At 41.7% G+C, this 21,600-nt stretch overlaps 1 protein-coding gene across 1 annotated transcript in view; it reads right to left on the bottom strand.

Annotated features, from left to right (window-relative positions):
• pde11a (phosphodiesterase 11a) overlaps nucleotides 1-16,662 on the bottom strand; it is a 249,993-nt gene extending 233,331 nt beyond the window's left edge. Inside the window, exon 1 of the mRNA XM_072259771.1 lies at nucleotides 15,808-16,662. Coding sequence (XP_072115872.1) covers nucleotides 15,808-16,662 — 855 coding nt within the window. The remainder of the gene's footprint in view (nucleotides 1-15,807) is intronic.
• Between the last annotated feature and the right edge of the window lie 4,938 nt (nucleotides 16,663-21,600).

Below are 21,600 nucleotides of genomic sequence, written 5' to 3'. Positions count from 1 at the left end.
AGATCTGCCTTGGAAAATATGGTTGCTCCTTGGAGATGTTCAAATGCAGAGGCAAGCAGGGAAAGAGGGTAGTGGTTGCTGTTGAGATGTTATTGAGGGACTAATAATCAATGCAGGGACGAAGCCTGCCATCCTCCTTGCTCACAAAAAAGAAGCACATCCATGCTGCTGAGAATAACATGGATAAATCCTAAGGCCAATGCTTCTTTGATGTATTCTTCCATGGCCACCATTTCAGGACGAGAGAGGGAAAAGAGCCGGCCCCTGGAAGGACTAGTAATGGGTAAAGAGGTTAATGACACAGTTGTATGGCTGGTGTGGAGGCAGGCAGGAGGCTTTCTTCTTACTGAACACTTCAAGAAGGTCAGCATATTTAGCCTGAATGCCAGAAAGGTCCACTCTAGCAGTTGGCTCAGGAGGGGACACACCGACAGGTGCTTGAGACGAACCCAGACAGACCCTTTGGTCTGGCCAATGCCCCTGCTGTTTTTCAGGACCTGGTCAACAATGTGCTCTGGGGCATGTTAAATCAGTTTGTTTTTGTGTATTTGGGTGAGATTCTTATTACTCTCGCTCTCACCAGGAACACATCCAGCATATGACCGGATGGTTCTCAGATAGCTCCTCGAGAACAAGCCAGAGGAAAATGTGAGTTCCATCAGGAGCAGGTGTCATTCTTGGGCTATATCCTCATCCCTTCCAGTGTTTAAATGGACCCATGGAAAGTTTACGCAGTCTCAGAGTGGCCCAGACTATCAACGGTCAAACAAGTGAGGCGCTTCATGGGGTTTACAAACTTTTATTGTTGTTTCATCAGAAACTTCAGTTCCACTACAACCCCCATATATACACTCACCAAGAAGACATCTGCAAGATTCCTACGGACAAGTGAAGCTCACCAAGCATTCTCCGTTTCACCACTGTCCCAGTGCTGCAACATGCAGACCCATCCCATCCATTTATCATTGAGGTTGATCTTCAGATGTCGTCTTTGGAGCTATACTCTCCCAGTGCTGTCCTGTGGATAAACACCTGCAGCCCTGTGCCCTTCTGCAGTTATGTGAATACAGCAGACATTAATTCAAACAATAACCAGGCTTCAGTTCTTATTGTAAATGTAAATAAGTTCAGGAAGTTTGCCATTAGCCTCCAGTCACACCTCCCCCACCCCACCTTTCCGCTCAGTGAAAGAGTCCCTGTTCTACTGTGTGCAGCACCTCCTGGCATCCCTCTGGGTGCGGCACAGGGTGCAGCAGCTCAGGAATGTTCTCAGGTTCTGGCCCATGACATCCTGGACAAATCTCTCATCCAGGACGTCCAGCAGGCACAGGTCTCTGGCACCTCAGTAGCTGCAACTAGGGAGGGGGGATCTGTCACAACCATGGACTCAAAGGCAGGCTGGGGAGCAGAGTCGGTAACTACACTCATGAGTATGCACAACCCAGTGTTTCATCATGGTGGTATTTAAATCCCTTCCTCTTGTTTCCATCTCGTTGACCCATGACCAAAAGCACAGCAACGTCAACACTCCCTGCATCCTTGTTCCGGGAAAGAGATCTACCATTTTAGATTGGCACTATAAAGGACCGGTATTTAATTACTGCTTCTGAGCCATAGTGTCGGCATTAGCTTTCAATTTGAGAGCTTCGGTTAACGGTTCTGTTGGCTTAGTATTTTTTGTTTTTCCTTTAATACTGCACAGTTCTTATTAAAAGTCAGTGAACTGTTCATTTGCTTCAGTGCCCCTCCCTCTGCACCTGGGTCATAACATCACATATCTGTCAGTTTACTTCTCTTAGCCTCATAAACACAGAATGTGCTACTTTATATCTACGCATAGCCCTGTTCAGGCTTCCATCGGGAGTTTATTTATCGTAGCTGAATTATGAGGGATAGATGGAAATTTAGCTGTCGAGGGGGCCTTTGTGCATACTGTCAAGTGTACCACGTGCAATTTTCACAAAATATCAATATTCGCAATATCCTATGGCAATATTAATGGAATGACCTATCCTGCTGTTCTAAACATGCAAGATAGATTGAAGGTTGTCATTTAAAAATTTTGAAAATATTAATTGAAAAATATAAAACCATAAGGTATAGGAGCAGAATTAGACCATTGAGTCCGCTCCACCATTTCATCATGGCTGATCCCAGATCCCATTCAATCCCATACACCTGCCCTCTCACCATATCCCTTGATGTCTGACCAATCAGGGAACGATCAACTTCCGTTCTGAATATACCACTTGGCCTCCACTGCAGTCTGTGGCAGAGCATTCCACAGATTCACAACACTTTGGATAAAAAAATTCCTCCTTACTTCTGTACTAAAGGGTCACTCTCAATTTTGAGGCTGTGCCCTCCAGTTCTGGATACCCCCACCAGAGGAAGCATCCTCTCCACATCCAACTTATCTAGTCCTTTCAACATTCAGTAGGTTTCAATGAGATCCTCAAGCATTCTTCTAAATTCCAGTAAGTACAAGCCCAAAGCTGCCAAGAGCTCCTCGTATGTTAACCCTTTCATTCCTGGAATCACGACTCTCTCCAATGACAACACATCCTTTCTGAGATATGGGGCCCTAAACTGTTGATAATACTCCGTGTGACCTGACTAGTGTCATATAAAGACTGAGCATTATCTCCTTGCTTTTATATTTTACTCCCGTTGAAATAAGTGCCCACTTTGCATTTGCCTTCTTTACCACAGACTCAACCTGTAAATTAACCTTCTGGGAGCCTTGCTCGAGGACTCCTAAGTCCCTCTACACCTCTGATGTTTGAATTTTCTCCCCATTTAGGTAATAGTCAGCACTACTGTTCCTTTTACCAAAATATATTATCATACATTTCCCAACATTGTATTCCATTTTTTGCCCATTCTTCCAATTTGTCTAGGTCCTGCTGCAATCACATTGCTTCCTCAGCACTGCCTACCCCTCCACATGTCATTGTATCATCCGCAAACTTTGCCAAAAAGCCATTAATTCCACTATCTAAATCATTGACAAGCAATCTGAAAAGAGTGGTCTCAACACCACTAGTCACTGGCAGCCAGCCAGAAAAGGCCCACTTTTATCCCACTCGCTGCCTCCTGCCTATCAGCCATTCCTCTATCCTTGCCAGCATATTTCCTGTAACACCATAGGATTTTATTTTGTTAAGCAGCCTCATGTGAGGCACCTTATTCAAAGCATTCTGAAAATCTTAGTAAATGACATTAACTGCCTCCTCTTTGTCCATCCTGCTTGTTACTTCCTCGAAGAATTCTAACAGATTTGTTAGGCAAAATTTTTCTTTGCAGAAACCATGGTGACTTTGACTTATTTTATCATTAATCTCCAAGTATCCCCAAACATTCTTAAAGAGTGGAGTGACATTTGCAATTTTCCAGTCCTTTGGGACCATGCCAGAATCAAGTGATTCTTGAAATATCATGAGCAATGCATCCATTATCTCTTCAGCAACCTATCTCACAACTCTGGGATGTAGTCCATCTGGTGCAGGTGACTTGTCCACCTTAAGGTCTTTGAGTTTGCCTAGCAACATCCACCATTATCCCTGTGCCTAAAAAGATCAAGCTAGCATGTCCAAATGACTGACATCCTGTCACATTCAGATCAATAATAAGCAAATACTTTGGGAGGCTGGTCAAGGACTACATCTGCAGCAGGCTACCACCCACACTGGACCCCCTACAATTTGCCTACCAACACAACCGATCGACAGATGACGCAATAGCCACAGCTCTACATACCATCCTTACACGTCTGGAGAAGAAGAATGCTTATGTGAGAATGCTGTTCTTGGACTACAGTTCAGCATTCAACACTAATTCCCTCGAGTCTTGACAAAAACCTCAGAGACCCTAGCCTTCACCCTGCCTTGTGCAGCTGGATCCTGGACTTACTGTCAGATCGCCAGCAGGTGGTAAGAGTGGGCTCCCTCACTTCTACCCCTCTGACTCTCAACACAGATGCCCCTCAGGGCTGTGTCCTAAGCCCCTTCCTTTACTCTGTGTATACCCATGACTGTGTCTCCACCCACGGCTCCAATCTGCTAACTAAATTTGCTGATGATACTACACTGATTGGCCTTAAACAATAACGAGGCAGCCTACAGAGAAGAAATCATCACCCTGAGACAGTGGTGTCAAGAAAACAACCTCTCCCTCAATGTTGCACAAACAAAGGAGCTGGCTGTGGACTACAGGAGGAATGGAGACAGGTTAACCCCTATTGACACCAATAGATCTGGGGTTGAGAGGATGATCAGCTTTAAGTTCCTTGGCATACACATCACCGAGGATCTCATGTGGTCTGTACATACCGGCTGTGTGGTGAAAAAAGCACAACAATGCCTCTTTCACCTCAGGTGGCCGACAAGTTTGGCATGAGTTCCCAAATCCTAAGGACTTTCTACAGGGGCACAATTGAGAGCATCCTGACTGCAAAGTTTAATTTTTTTAAGATTTAAAAAATTGCGGAACTGGAGCCAAATTTGTAAAGAATGCTTAATCACAGGGTATAGGTTTAAATTAGCAACTTTAGCTAATTGTATAGGTAAAGCAACTCCCAATAATGAGGTTAAATTAAACTGTTTCACAGCTTTCAGTTCCAGGTCTACCCAATTGGCCCATCGTTTTTATCAACCCAATATAACCAAAAGGACATGTATTGAACATTAACAGCCCAATAATACATTCTTAAATTAGGCAAAGCAAGACCTCCATCCTTTTTCAACTTTTGTAAGTGACATTTACTAATCCTTGGTCTTTTATTATTCCAAATAAAAGATAAAATAATAGAATCAATCCCATCAAAAAACTTCTTAGTCAAAAAAACAGGGATATTTTGAAATAAATATAAAAATTTTGGTAAAATCATCATTTTAACTATATGAATATGACCAACAAGTGAAAATGTAAGTGGACTCCATCTACTACAAAAATACTTCATAGAATCTACTAAGGGAATAAAATTGGCTTTATAAAGATCCCTATATTTTTTAGTAATTATAACACCTAAATTTAAACTTTGTAGTTTAATTTATCAAAATTAATTTTTTAAAGGCATCGGTTTCCTCCTCTGAACTTGCCATTGGGGGTGCATATACTTGGATGATAGAGATGTTGTTTTGTTGTCCTTTTAGTTTGATTAGCATCATTCTGTCTGAGATATGCCAGTATCCTAGCAGACTCTTGGATGTTTCTTTGTCTAAGGTGATGGCAACACCCTTTTCATGTTTATCTCCACCACAGTATATCATCTTGTAGTCGTCTGATTGGAATACTCCAGTGCCTTTCCATCTTATTTCATATATTATTTATAAATTATTTATTCCATCATAACAATCAATAACAGATTCAAAAAGCTCGATAACTCAATCTAAAAGCTACCCTGGAGCAGACTGTGGAAGCGACCACATACCAGTCATTTGCAAAATGAAAATAAAGATGAGAAAATTTAAAAAACCAAAAAGATCAGAACCACTGGATTATCAACAACTACAAAACAACCCTCATCTGAAAACAGAATACACAATCAAGGTGAAAAACCGTTTTCAATTGCTGCAGGATGAAGGAGACAAATCTTCCTGGGACATACTGAAGGAATCCATGGTTGTAGCTGCAAAAGAAACCATCCCACGAAAAGAACCAAAAAGTAAGAAGAAATGGATAACTGAAGAGATAATACAATTGATGCATCAAAAACAGACCATCAAACTAAGAGACTGTGAAGAATACAAACAACTTGATAAGACAATAAAATGAAAATGCAGAGAAGCTGAAGACAGATGCCTAAATGAGAAATGCTCGGAGATAGAAATGCTACAAACCCATGACCCTGGAACAAAGTTGATGCACAATAAGATTAAAGAGCTAACGGGGAAATTACCTTCCTCAGCAAGTGGATGCATCAAGGCAAAAAATAGCAGCTTAATTATGAATAAAGAGGAAATCCTAAACAGATGGACAGAATATATAAAAGAACTTTTTGAAGACCAAAGAGGAGAAAAACCGAACATAAAGAAGAGTCTTGAAGGACCTAGCATTCTAAAATCAGAAATTCGAGCAGCCGTAAATAAAACAAAACATAACAGAGCAATTGGTCCAGACAACACCGCTGTTGAAATGATACTGGCCTTAGAAGATTTTGGAATAGAGAAAATAACAGAAATAGCAAATGAAGTCTATGATCATGGGGAGATACCTGATGATTTAAGTAAATCAGTGTTCATCACACTTCCAAAGAAAGAGGGAGCAACAGAATGTGAGTTACATCGTACAATAAGCCTGATGAGCCACATGGCAAAAGTTATTCTCAGAGTAATCAAAATGAGAACAAGACACTGTATAAAACCAGAAAGCAGTAAAGAACAATGCCGCTTTGTGGAAAATACTGGAACCAAAAATGTAACTTTCATGCTACAGATGATCTGTGAATGAGCCATCCAAGTACAAAAAGACATCTACCTATGTTTCATTGACTATACAAAAGCTTTTGACACTGTCAGACAGCAAGATCTTCTGGAAATGCTTCAAGATCTTGACATAGATGGGAAAGATATATGTTTCCTAAGAAACTTATGCTGGGACCAGACAGCATCCATCAGAATAGAAGGAGAAGTGAGTGAGTATGTGAATATCATTTGAGGAGCCAGGCAAGGTTGTGTCTTTTCGCCAGACTTATTCAACCTGTATAGTGAAAATATCTTGAGAAGTATCAAAGACATCAAAGGATTCACAATTGTAGGCCATAATATAAATAACATCAGATATGCTGATGACATCGTACTAATAGCTGACTCAGAAACAAAACTTCAAGAACTACTCACTATAGTGGCAGCAGAAAGTAATCGCAGAGGCCTCTCAATCAACACCAAGAAGACAGAAAACACGGTCATCTCCAGAAAGACAAACATCCCACAATGTGTGATCAAGATCGGAAATACAAACATCAAACAAGTCAACAAATTCAAATATCTTGGCAGCCTAATAACAAGTAATGGCAGGTGCGACACAGATATCAAATACAGGATAGCAATGGTGAAAGAAGCTTTCCAAAAAATGAAGACCATATTAACAGACAGAAAGATGAGCACGTACACTAAAAATAGAATACTGCAGTGCTACATTTATTCTATCCTGACTTATGGAAGTGAATGCTGGACCATTTCACCAGCAATGGAAAAGAGACTAGAAGCAGCTGAATTATGCTTCTACAGGAGAATGTTAGAAATATCATGGACAACACACACATCAAATGAAGAAGTTCTCAGAAGAGCCCAAGCAGTTCGATCACTCATACCAACAATAAGAGAAAGACCACTCAGATTCCTAGGACACATCATGCGGAAAGATGAACTAGAAAAACTCATACTCTCTGGAAAGGTTGAGGGGAGTAAACCTAGAGGAAGACCTCAGCTTATGTACATCAAAAGCATAGTCAGGTGGCTACACATCGAGGAAATGGAAGTCATCCAAAAATAGAATAGATCTATATGGAAAACCATGGTCACCAAAGTCCGCATTGGATATGGTACCTAGGTAAACAGACAGACATTTTTTTAAGCCTTATTTGAGTAATCCAATTTTTTTACTTTGGAAAAATAAAGGTATTCATTCTTTTTTGGATTTATTTAAAGAAGACATATTGATGTCTTTTGAACAATTAGTTGATAAATATTCTCTTTCATACTCACACTTTTTACAATACCTTCAAGTTAGACATTTCTTACAAAAATATTTAAGTAATTTTCCTTACATATGGAGGCTGACCTGTTAGATATTATTATGAGTATGAACCCTTCGATGAAGGGTTCTATTGGAAGAATTTATAATTTACTATTACAATGGGATAAGCATCCCTTATTTAAGATTAAACAGGATTGGGAAAAGGAACTCAATTTGACTTTTATGACGGAGGATTGGATGCGGATTCTGAAACTAGTTAACTCTTTTTCGATCTGTGCTATTTATTCACTGATTCAATTTAAAATTGTACATTGTTACCATTTGATGAAGGAGAGACTCTTTCTAAAGTATTTCCTAATGTTGATAGTTATTGTGATAGATGTAAAACTGAGATAGCTACACTGACACATATGTTTTGGTCTTGTTCTATACTGGAACAGTTCTGGAAGTCAGTTTTTTCAACAATTTCTAAAGCACTTAAAATTAATCTACAACCTAACAAATTAACTGTGCTTTTTGGAATAATTCCTCAAAATATCCATGGTATTTCTGTATCTGACCAACACGTTATTGCATTTGTTACATTGATAGCTAAGAGGGCCATTTTGTTGAAGTGGAAGGATACATCACCTCCTATCTTGTCACAATGGTTTTCTCAAGTAATGCTATGTCTTAGTTTGGAGAAAATTAGAAGTCGAACCTTTGAACCCTTATTTGATTTTGAGAAAAAATGGGGCTCATTTGCTCGTTATTTGAACTAATTGATAGATTTTCTCCACAATCTAATTGTAAGTTTTTTGGTATATTTTTCTTTCTTGCTGGTGGTTTGATGTTTATTTTTAGAAGATTTTTGTATGATGCATGGCTCCGGGTTTGTACACCTAATGGGGATTTTCCCCCCACTTTTTTCTGCTTAGTAGAGTTTTTTTATTATCACAAAATTTTTCAATCTTTAAGATAGTGTTTTTTTTCCTTGAGACATTGTAAGTGTTGTTACTTCGATGTGCTCCTGTTATTTTTTTGGAATAAAATAATAATAAAAAGATTTCAAAGACAGCATCCTGACTGGCTGCATCACTGCCTGATATGGGAGCTGTACTTCCCTCCATCACAGGACTCCACAGAGAGTGGTGCGGACAGCCCAGCGCATCTGTAGATGTGAACTTCCCACTACTCAGGACATTTACAGAGACAGGTGCATAAAAAGGGCCCAAAGGATCATTGGGAACCCAAGTCACCCCAACCACAAACTGTTCCAGCTACTACCATCTGGGAAACGGTACTGCAGCATAAAAGCCAAGACCAACAGGCTCTGGGACCGCTTCTTCCACCAGGCCATCAGACTGATTAATTCATGCTGACACAATTGTATTTCTACGTTATATTGACTGTCCTCTTGTACATACTATTTATTACAAATTACTATAAAATTGTAGATTGCACATTTAGACAGAGACGTAACATAAAGATTTTTACTCTCATGTACGTGAAGGATGTAAGAAATAAAGTCAATTCAATTCAATTCAGACATTTTCCTTTGTAGTAGCAATGGCACTCACTCCTGCTCCCTGACATGCACGGACCTCTGGCACACAACTAGTGTCTTCCACAGTAAAAACTGAAGCAAAGTGCTTGTTAAGTTCATTTGCCATTTCTTTGTCCCTTTTTACTACCTCACCAGCATCATTTTCCAGTGGTCCAATATGAACTCTCACCTCCCTTTTATCCTTTATATAACTGAAAAGACTTCTAGTATCCTGCTGTATATTATCAGCTAGCTTGCCCTCATATTTCATCTTTTCCCTTCTTAGAGCTTTTTTAATTGTCTTTTGTTGGATTTTAAAAGCTTTCCAATTATCCAGCTTCCCATTAACTTTTGCCAGCTTATGTGCTGTCCTTAACTTCCCTTGTCAGCCACAATTACCCTAGCCCTACCATTTGAGAACAACTTCTTTTGTGGGACATATCTATCCTGCGCATTGTGAACTATTCCCAGAAGGTTCAGCCATCTCTGTTCTGCTGTCATGCCCACTAATATCCCTGTCCAATCCACCTGGGCAAGCTCCTCTCTCATGCCTCTGTAATTCCCTTTATTCCATTGTGATACTGATACGTGTGACTTATGCTTCTCCCTCTTAAATTACAGTATGAATTCAATCACATTATTATCACTGCCTCGTAAGTGTTCCTTAAGCTGACTAATAAAATCAGGGTTATTACACCACACCCAATCTAAGATAGCCTTTCCCCTAGAAGGCTCGAGCACATGGTGCTCTAAAAAGCCATCTTGTAGGCATTCAACATATTCCTTCTCTTGCAATCCGACACCAACACTAACAATATATAATTAGTATTGAAATAAATACTTTTAAATCAGCATTGACTTTACATGTTATAGCTGTTTGTGGAGGAAAAAATTGAATGACGACTCAGTGAATGCTTCACGTTTCCATGCATACAGAAAGATTTTTTTAAGCCATCATTTCTTACAATATTCGAAGTGTCCACCTGAAATGATGTGGAATGTTAGGGCCAACTCTATGGGTAACGTCACTTGAAGTGTGGTTACTAAACTGAGGAAAGCTGTATAAATGCCTCTAAAAGGGGTAACCCTGGAGACACCTTACATGTGCCATCTGCCCAGATATTTTTCTACACACAAATAATACAAAATCCTTAAGTTCAAAAAATGAAACACGCAGTATATAGCAATACAAATTGTTATATTCATAGGCTACATATTATGATTGATTCCATTAAATAACTACAACCTACAAAGTGCAGAAGACAATCATAATCCAAGCATTCTAAATATTAAGTTAAAAAAACAATGTGACTATGATATCAGTTTCAAGTTTCAAGTTTACGTTTACTGTCATGTACATACACACCACAGTATAAATTGCATGAAATTAGCTTTTCCAAAACAGTAGCACAATACATTACAAAAATGACTAACATAAATGTAAGTTAACATGAATTAAATGAGCAGTTCTAAATGGATATACATTATATGAGAATTTTTTAAAATTCTAAATAAAACATCTCTGAACCAAACTGAAACAATTACCACTTGGAGGTCAGAAAGTTGGCACAAAGCAAAGAGAAGCTGTCCAATTGCTTTTGCTGTCCATTTTTTTTATGATTACATACAAGTGTTGGTGCACATGTATCTTCCTTGGGAAAAAATACAGTCTACCCTGTAAAATACATCTGGAATTCTTCACTATTCCTTAAGAATGTTTGCTACCATCGAATGCTTTTCCTCAGCAGAAACAATCTTTTTTTTAAGTGATTGCAAGCTACCATGGCTCAATTGTTACTCTGCTTCTTCCTCCCCACCCCCCCCCCCAAGGAGTAGATGGAAATCTTGCATACTTTTGTTCAAATTTGCATTTCAGTAGATCCCAGTCACATTTGAACATCGTCATTGATCTGCTTATACCCTCTCCTTACGAGATTGGTGTCATCAAAACTCAATGAGTGTGGTTGCATATGACTTAGTTTGCTGCCAATAGCAGTCCAGTAACAGCCGTGTAATCTCTCTTTCTCCAGGTGTTATCCAGAAAGTTATACTGTACAGTTATCAGTAGTTCACACCTGTCTGAGACCTTCCTGCAAACACAAGGAAATCTCCAGATGCTGGAATTTCAAGCAACACGCATATAAGTTGCTGGTGAACGCAGCAGGCCAGGCAGCATCTCTAGGAAGAGGTACAGTCAACATTTTGGGCTAAGACCCTTCGTCAGGACTAACTGAAAGAAGAGCTAGTAAGAGATTTGAAATTGGGAGGGGGAGGGGGAGATCCGAAAAAAAAGCCACAGACACTCCAGTACAGGTATATTCACTCTGGTGGAGTTATTTGTACAAGGCATAAGTAAACAGGGTTAACCAGGATCGGGGCGTTTTGTCCAAAAGATGCTTATATACATCTTGATGGGCTGTAGTCCTAAAGAACAAAGAGCTGAGTTACATTCATAGAAGCAATTGCCACCAAACTTGCTAAGCTCCCAGTAAGTGCAGGGTTGTTACCTGGTTCGGTACGGTGTTAATAGATCTGCCCGCAGGAAACAAGAGACTTTTCCAAAAACAGGTCAGGTAGTGTTGCATGAGCGGGGACAAAGTTGACATCTCATAGACTGCTGATAATGCCCCTGGAATGGAACACCCCTATCTATATTCTTATGCCTCTTTGAATTCAAGAGTGCCATAAATTATGTCAAATAGCCTGCGGGTGCAGCGGTGTCCAGGGAAAGAAAAGAAATGCGGCTGGATTTAACACCATTGAAGATTCTGTACCTCGGGATGACAATGCACAAACCTCAGGCTACTCCACACAACTGTAGAAGTGGCAGGAGGCATGTGGGTCAAGCAGCTGAGAATATGGTGTAGGCAGATCTATTGTGATACTTTTAGTCATAGGCTCATAGAAACAGGCCCTTTGGCCCATCTAGCCCATACCGAGCCATTTGAACTGCCTACTCCCATCGACCTGCACCACGACCACAGCCCTCCATACCCTTACCTCCTATCCAAACTTCTCTTAAACGCTGAAATCGAGCTCACATGCACCAGTTGCACTGGCAGCTCACTCCACACTCTCATGAACTTCTGAGTGAAGAAGTCTCCCCTCATGCTCCCCTTAAACTTTTCACCTTTCACCTTTAACCCACGACCTCTAGTTATAGTCCCGCCTTTTATCTGGGAAATCTTCACAGTTTCATAATACAGCCCTAGAACATGTCTGTGCTGGAGTGTGTGAACTTGGGTCTGACAGAAAGAATTTAGATCCATTGGTTCCATCAGTGCCCTCCTCAGTTTCCATTGCCTCCAATTCCATTCTGCCCTCTGTAGTCAAAGGTGGTCCCAAAGAATGAGCCCAGTGGTTATTATGCAGAGGATACTGGCGAATCATTCCTGAAGGAGATTTTGTGTCAATGCAATGCCATTTATGACCCTGTAAAGTAATACCAGAGGAAATATTTCTCAATGTGATAGGAAAGGCTACAAATCATGGCAGAGCAACACACATCAAAGTTGCTGGTGAACGCAGCAGGCCAGGCAGCATCTCTAGGAAGAGGTATAGTCGACGTTTCAGGCCGAGACCCTTCCTCAGGACTAACTGAAGGAAGAGATAGTAAGAGATTTGAAAGTGGGAGGGGGAGGGGGAGATCCAAAATGATAGGAGAAGACAGGAGGGGGAGGGATGGAGCCAAGAGCTGGACAGTTAATTGGCAAAAGGGATATGAGAGGGTCATGGGACAGGAGGCCTAGGGAGAAAGAAAAGGGGGAGGAGGGGAAAACCCAGAGGATGGGCAAGGGGTATAGTCAGAGGGACAGAGGGAGAAAGAATGTGTGTATATAAATAAATAACAGATGGGGTACGAGGGGGAGGTGGGGCATTAGAGGAAGATAGAGAAGTCAATGTTCAGGGTCTCGGCCTGAAACGTCAACTGTACCTCTTCGAAGGGTCTCGGCCCGAAAAGTCGACTGTACCTCTTCCTAGAGATGCTGCCTGGCCTGCTGCGTTCACCAGCAACTTTGATATGTAATGCTTGAATTTCCAGCATCTGCAGAATTCCTCGTGTTTACGTTTTTAAAATCATGGCAGAGGTTGTCTCCAGTGGCTTAGAGCAAAGAACAAACTGCCAGAGGAGTTCAGTGGACCAAGTAGCATCCATTGTTGGGGAAGGGATGGCCGACGTTTTAGGTCAAAACTCTGATCAGGTCTGAAACTCCAGGTCAATACCCAGGATCAGGTCTGAAATTGTAGAGGGGAAGATAGCCAGCTTAAAAAAGTGTGAGAGAGGTATGAGGCTGGGGCTGATAGGTGATAGGTGGGGAAGCTAGAGACTACAGATGCTGGAACTTGGAGCAAAAAACAAAACGCTGGAGCAGCTCAGTGGGTCAGGCAGCAACTGTGGAAACAAAGGACCGATCAATGTTTTAGGTTGAGGTCGCATCACGACTTGAACCACGTGAAGTGGGAGATGATAGGCAGGTGGTGCCTGGTAGGGGAGATGAAGTATTAAAGTTCAAAGGAAATTAATTATCAAAGTCCATATATGTCAGCATATACACCTCTGAAATTCATTTTCTTGCGGGCATGAAGCTGGTGTAAAACAGGACTTACAAAAATAAAGTGTAACCGTTTTCGCGGCTCATTGGCAATTTCTCTTTAAGAGTTTGAGGTACAATGTTAACCGCAGACTATAAATGAACGAGAACCAGCATGTAACTCTGCAGCACCGCTCAATCTCGAAGTTATGAATTCAATTACCATGGATCTATGAAGTGCTAAAATTGTGCTCGAACGCTTCAAGCGACACGACGCCTGCCTTTCAACGCCAAGGAAGAGCGAGTGATAACACGGTCATGTGCAAGTAAGCGATGTTTCACCCTCTGCAGCAGCAGATATTGACGCAATATGCTGACGTAACTCTACAGCGCCCTCTCCTGCTTCATGCGCTTTTAGCGGGATGAATGGCAGGGCTGGAGATGTTTGGTTAGTTTGGCACCATAACATCACCTCAGTTTCTTAACACTTCGCTACAGTCTCTTTACTGATCTCTTAGAATTAAAAGCATTCTTTTAAAAGCAGTTAAAAGCATTGAGGAACTCCTCCGTCACCACAGTATCGCTGACTTTTGTAAAGTTATGCAACATTGTCAGATACTGTACAAACTTAAGCGAGTTATTGGTTTCATTTCTCGTTATTATTTATACTGGTACAGTATTGAATCACGTGACTACATTTCCACTGTACATCTAAGTAAAGAAGGGAAAGATCCCACGTGCCTAACAGTAGTTAACATGATCTGGAACGCTGAATTTGATTATTTAACATACTGTTCGACATTCTTATACATTATTTGTATGTGTTCTGTTAACTCTTCTTTTACAAGGACATAAATAACAACTATTACATTTTCCCGTGTATTATAATTGAGAAGAGAAAAATCCAGTGCATAGCAAAGTATGTTGCAATGACATATAGTGAGTAACCTGGACAGTCAACCTAAATAGGCTTTATCGGGATTTGGACATAGTCATTGTTTTCACTTTCAGAAATAAACCAGTGATGCCGGATTTTGTGGATTAATGTGTCGAGAATCGCTCTGGCTGGTTGGTTTTGATGCTTCATGACTGCAATCTGGGTCAGGCGTCAGTAAATGTCAAATATCACCAAGCATGTGTTGTCTCCAGCGAAATATTTCATAGATTTTCACTAAATCGCAAACAAAAAGTCGTTTTGCACATTACTTGTAAATCGTATGCAACTTCTTTCGGAAATATAAAATGTTATGCCATTTTCACCATTTGAAGTTGCTAGTGACAATCCCAGATATATTTCCCCTTTCCTTCTTCACAATAACAATTTAATTTGTTAATACCCTTCAAATAAATCACTGCGGTTAACAAACTTACATTAATATAAGCGAAAGCATACAACTTTTTAAAACAAAACGCAATCTACAGACCTTGCCGACATCTACACATTATTGCTAAACCAGTTAAAGATACACATTGCAACTTTGATAATTGCTCTATGTGAACTGTGAATTATGCAACTTTTCATAATCAACACAATACTTTATATTGCTTTTCCTTCTTAAAATTGACATCACTTTGCTTTTTTCCCCACCATAATCAAACTGAGTTTGGAAATTCAAATACATCTCCAGTTACATTGATTAATTCAGGTCAGCAACGAGGGGAGAACAGCGCAAATGTTGGCTTTTTGCAAAACGGGCTACATATATTGCACAGGTTTCTTTACAAAGCATATGAAGAACAGCTATGCGGTGGATTAAAATAGTGTACGCCAAACTTTTAGGCAAAATAATACTTTGCTTCACATGAGGTAAATAAAGTATTTTTCTGCACTTTCAATGCTAGACTCTAATTTTTAATGAAACGTCACGATTAAGGTTTGTGAGGGGACGAAGAGACAGAGTTTTAAAGTTTGTTTTTTGTAATTTTATACAACTTGACCTCCTCGGTATATAAAGTACATATTCGTAACGATGCCTTGTACCTTCGGATTCTAAACTTCTGTAAGTACAGTACTGTACATTCACTTGTGGTTTTCTACTGAGTAAACCTTACCTGATACGCATCGAGAATATTGACCGTCTCGCCATGTTCAGCCACGTAGCCAATGATCCCTTTCCCCCACGGCACCTGCACTTCGTTGGAGTTCTCCATACTGCACGAAGGCAACACCGTGGTCCCTGCGTGTACGTCAAAGAATTTGGAAACTAGAGTCTTTTTGTTTGAAGTTCCTTCCACCAGGAACAAGGAACACCGGTCGGCATCAACCAAGATGCAGACAAATATGAGGATTTTGTAACTTAGGCTGGTCAGGTCCAGATCATTGGATATGTCTTTTACTAATTCTAGGAAGAATTCCCTCTCATTGCTATCCCTGAGCTCGTATTTGTAGTCGATGGCCGTAGATGCATACTGGGGTATGTTGACCCGAGATTCTAGTAAGGCGCTCAGGATGTGAGCGGTGGTGGGGGGTAACGAACTCGCTTTCCTAAGCAGAGCTCGCCGCCTCATGCTGGAGAGGGGTTCCTTGTCTCTGGAGTTTACATGCTCGTCATAAGTCCTGTTGGCGGTCATCGCCTTGGATCTGGCAAAGCTTTTTCTGAGCTCCCTCTGAGAAGGTCTGCACTGCAGCCCGTCAACCTTAGTCGCCCAGCATTCTTTAGCCGGGGTGTTCTTTTCCTCCGTGCTGGAAGTTAGCGCGGTCTTGCTCAGATGATGCTGCTTGAGCCATTTCTCCACTGTGCTGTACTTCCCCTTCCTAAGCAAGTAGTCTTCGAAAAGATCTGGATGATTATCTAGGAAAGTTTCCACTTCGGAGAAGTCTAGCTTTGTTCGACTTGACATAACTGCAGCCAGGGAAAAGTCGGCCAACGCAACGAATGGTGTCCCGCAGAAGTATCGTAGTGGCATGCCCCGGCGAGCCTGCAGTTTCAAGCACCACACACTGTAAGTGAAGGCAATTCTGTATATAGGTTAATCAGCATGGTTCCGTCAACACGGGAGGAAAAACTCATTTAGTATTGATGTGGGCAGACCGCTGTTTGACAGCTCCTGGTGCGGACAATCCGGTCCGGTCTGCGAGGGGTGCTGATGCCGCGTAACGGGGCACGGTCGGTAATGACAGATAAAGCGTGGATCCTCCTGATCTACTGACGTAGAGGGCACTGTCTGCTGGCGGTCTACTCTGATCATAAAATGACAATTGTTTAACCGGTGCCGTAAATACTTCGCTGGATTTGGCTGTGATTCCCCCTGTAAAGTTTAAAGAGCACTACCATCTTTTTGATCGGTATTTGGCGAAGAGTAAAATGTATTTTATACCAAACTGGTATTGTATTCATTGTGAAATTATACACGGAGCAACTCAGAGCCTGTATGAGAATCGTAAGATCACTACCGGCAGCAATGCGAAGGAGACTCTACCTTACCGCTCGAGCACCTGATTAAGCGAATAGTGTTTCTTGACAGCTATAAACCAGATATGTTTGATGGATGTGAATATTTAATGTAAAGCCGTTTTTAATTGTCTTACTCAACTAAACATTCTGATAGCAAAGGATAAGCAGATAATTAAAGAGATGAGACAGAGAGGCACAATTCACGGTCCAGCCGCGCGTGTCTTTGGAAACCACTGGTTTACGTTTGCCTAGCAACCTCGGCAAGGAGAAATGCTCTGTGTAACTTGCGTAAGGCAAGTGGGAGAGTTCCTACACCAGCCTTGAAACACGCTCCTGCACCCACAAGTCTGATACAGTTCATGTATTGTAGATTCTCCTATGTAGATCCCGCACGGTTAAAACTGTCACCTTTCCTCTTTATCAAGAAATAGGCCAGCACATCAACTCACAATTTTATGTACACTGCCACTAATTCGGCGCCGAGTTCTGAACAATGAAGAAACCCAACACCACTCGCTCTAGCTTATGTTTCCAGAGAAATGTAATGAATGGAATCACGGTGTGTTACCCGGTAAATATCTAATAAAAGATTCCCGCACAACAACAAAACAAATAAATAAAATAGTAAGATATATTGTCTTGATTTTCAATGAGTGAAAACATAATTTGTTGATTTGTTTGTGCAGATTGTTTTTCACATTCAGGCGTCTGGAGCCGGCTCTGAAGGGAAAGGCGACAGACAGAGCACCTAATTTGCAAGGCCTGTCGTATAGTAAAACAGATTGACTATCTGTCTTTGTAGTGGCAGGTGTCTCGGGTCCGGTGCCTCTTTAACTCGCGGGGTTAAATCTTCTCAAACACTCTGAAGTTGGTGACGATACCCATTTCCTGGGCTGTGCGGAGCGCTGACGCGCACGCTGCTCAAGTGGCCGCGTAGCTATCAGTAAACTGATGGAGCTCACGTCCGAATGAAGTAAGCAACCTATGCAACTGGGAAAGAATTTGCATAATGAGTTTCTGCTCTTCTCGTAGCAATCCTACGGCCAAAGAGAACCGCTACTAATATTCCGTTATTATAAACCTGCACCGTTCACACCGGCTATTGATATTAAATGAAGCGCCTTTGCTCTGCCGAGGTTGAACAATCGGTCTAGTCTCTCGGTGAATGGTTCTCAAAATGTGTCCATTATCAGTATTGTTAGTGAGTGCAAGTAAACATCGGTTAAGCGTAGACTTTTTAATTATCCGTGCCTTTTCCGAATGAAGAAATCTCGTGCGAATACTGTGACATGGTGCAATTGGGGAAAAAAATCAATTTTTTGAAAAAAATGCTTCGATATCATTGACTAACTGTGGTTGCCATTATACTTACAAGGAGTTAATTTTAACACATTCAGCGCCTGGCCACACCCTGCCGTGTCGTCATTCTAGTTTTAGTAGTAACGTTGCAGGGGTAAACAACCCACAAAACATTGAAAATGATAGGGAAACACCAGACAGGATTGTGTGAGGAATGTCAGGAAGAGGAGTCAGTAGAACATGTAGTTCTGAGTTGCAGGAAGTATGGGATACAGAGAGAGATGATGAGAAATAAATTAATGGAGTTGGGGATGCAGGAATTCACATTAAAAGGGTTGCTGGGCATGGGTGAGAGAGCACGTCCCGGTATTTTTAGCGTTTTTAAGGGGTACAGGGGTTTTTTTATAGAATATGACGAATAAACAGGAATAGGATACTAGGATGGTCAAAGATAGGACGGTGAAGTGTAGGTTTGTATATGTGTGCGGGCGCGCGCGATTGGGTGAAGGGATTTAGAATGCATGTCTAGTGCACATTCTGGAGCAGAGGGTGGCGGTAATGCACCATTAAGCTGGATGCCAACCGCCGTAAAACAACATACAGACAGAGGTAAACAACTCAGCAGTCACCAGGTGAACTGACTCGAGTGAACGAGCGGAAACAAGTACAACTACATAAACATTTACGGCAGGTGAAGGGTGGGTAGGGCAAACGGTATGAATTAAATTATGCTAACTATTTTTGTTAATGCATTTCATACAAATAATCGGACTTCGAGACAATTTTCATTGTCGGTATTCTTCCACGCTCGTTTCTTCGGATTTTTCCTTCAGTAATTAATTGGAGGTGGTAAATGTTTGTACTAGTCCCTATGTATTAATCGGTAATCTGCAACACCTTTGCAAATCAGATTTTTTAATTTTCCATAGCAACATAGAAAACCTACAGCACAATACAGGCCCTTCGGCCCACAAAGCTGTGCCGAACATGTCCCTACCTAAGAACTACCTAGGCTTACCCATAGCCCTCTACTTTTCTACGCTTTATGTACCTGTCCAGGAGTCTCTTAAAAGACCCTATCTTTACCGCCGCCTCCACTGCCGCTTGTAGCCCATTCCACGCACTCACCACTCTGCGCAAAAAAACTTACCCCTGACATCTTCTCTGTACCTACTTCCAAGCACCTTAAAACTATGCCCTCTCGTGCTAGCCATTTCAGCCCTGGTGAAAAGCCTCTGACTATCCACACAATCAATGCTTCTCATTATCTTGGACACCCCTACCAGGTCACCTCTCATCCCCCGTCGCTCCAAGGAGAAAAGGCTAAGTTCACTCAACCTATTCTCATAAGGCATGCTCCCCAATCCAGGCAACATCCCTGTAAATCTCCTCTGCACCCTTTCTATGGTTTCCACGTCCTTCCTCTAGTGAGGCGACCAGAATTGAGCACAGTACTCTAAGTGGGGTCTGACCAGGGTCCTATATAGCTGCAACATTACCTCTTGGCTCTTAAACTCAATCCCACAATTAATGAAGGCCAATGCACCATATGCCTTCTTAACCACAGAGTCAACCCACGTAGCAGCTTTGAGTGTCCTATGGACTCAGACCCGAAGTTCCCTCTGATTCTCCACACTGCCAAGAGTCTTACCATTAATACTATATTCTGCCATCATATTTGACCTACCACCTTACACTTATCTGGGTTGAACTCCATCTGTCACTTCTCAGCCCAGTTTTGCATCCTATCAATGTCCCACTGTAAACTCTGACAGCCCTCCACACTATCCACAACACCCCTAACCTTTGTGTCATCAGCGAATTTACTAACCCCTCCGTCCACTTCCTCATCCAGATCATTTATAAAAATCATGGGTCCCAGAACAGATTCCAGAGGCACATCACTGGTCACCGAACTCCATGCAGAATATGACCCATCTGCAACCACTCTTTGCCTTATGTGGGCAAGTCAGTTCTGGATCCACAAAGCAATGTCACCTTGGATCCTATACCTCCTTACTTTCTCAATAAGTCTTGCATGAGGTATCTTATCAAATGCCTTGCTGAAATCCATATACGCTACATCTACAGCTCCACCTTCGTTAATGTTTTTAGTCACATCCTCAAAAAATTAAATCAGGCTCGTAAGGCACGACCTGCCTTTGACAAAGCCATGCTGACTATTCCTAATCATATTATGCCTCTCCAAATGTTCATAAATCCTGCCTCTCAGGATCTTCTCCATCAACTTGCCAACCACTGAAGTAAGACTCACTGGTCTATAATTTCCTGGGCCATCTCTACTCCCTTTCCTGAATAAGGGAACAACACCCTATTGCAATGAATGAAGCGAACCCAAGCACAGGACACAGGCAAGCAGATTTAGTTAGGATGCAGACGCGGGCAAACAGGAGGGAGAGCAGGATGGTAGGAGACAGGCAGAATTGATCTTGCCATGGAGAGACTGAGTTTCACAGGTAAACCTCGGAACTGGAGTGGAACTTAGAAAACTGATCTTGACACGGAGGGACTGAGTTTCACAGATAAATCTCGGTACTGAAGCAAAACTTAGGACACACAATCCTAAGCGGCCAGGAAGCGTTAATTATCACACTGGCAAAACCAATGATCTGGCAACTAGTGGGTGCAAAGCCGGGGTTCTTATGCTGCAGGTCTTGATGAAAACCAGATGTGTCATCATCAAAGGGAATTGGGAGAAAATGGGGGATTAATGGTCAGAACCATGGCACAATCAAAGGGAATTAGGAGAAAATGGGGAATTAACGGTCAGGACTGTGACACATCCACAACCCTCCAATCCTTTGGAACCTCTCTTGTCCTCATTAATGATGCAAAGATCATCGCCAAAGGCTCAGCAATCTTCTCCCTCGCTCCCCACTGTAGCCTGGGGTACATCCCATCTGGTCCCGGTGACTTATCCAACTTGATGCTTTCCAAAAGCTCCAGCACATCCTCTTCCTTAATCTCTACTTGCTCAAGCTTTTCAGTCCACTGCAAGTCTTCCCTACAATTGCCAAGATCCCTTTCTGTAGTGAACACTGAAGCAAAACAGTTGAACAATTACATTGTTCAATGTAATGGATTTAAATAAATTGAATTACAGGAAGCTGGACAAGTATACAAGGTTTTT

Source organism: Mobula birostris, chromosome 6 (genome assembly GCF_030028105.1).
Source record: "Mobula birostris isolate sMobBir1 chromosome 6, sMobBir1.hap1, whole genome shotgun sequence".
Classification (NCBI taxonomy): Eukaryota; Metazoa; Chordata; class Chondrichthyes; order Myliobatiformes; family Myliobatidae; genus Mobula; species Mobula birostris.
Note: the sequence above shows the minus strand (reverse complement) of the source record. Positions and strands in the feature narration are given on the sequence as shown.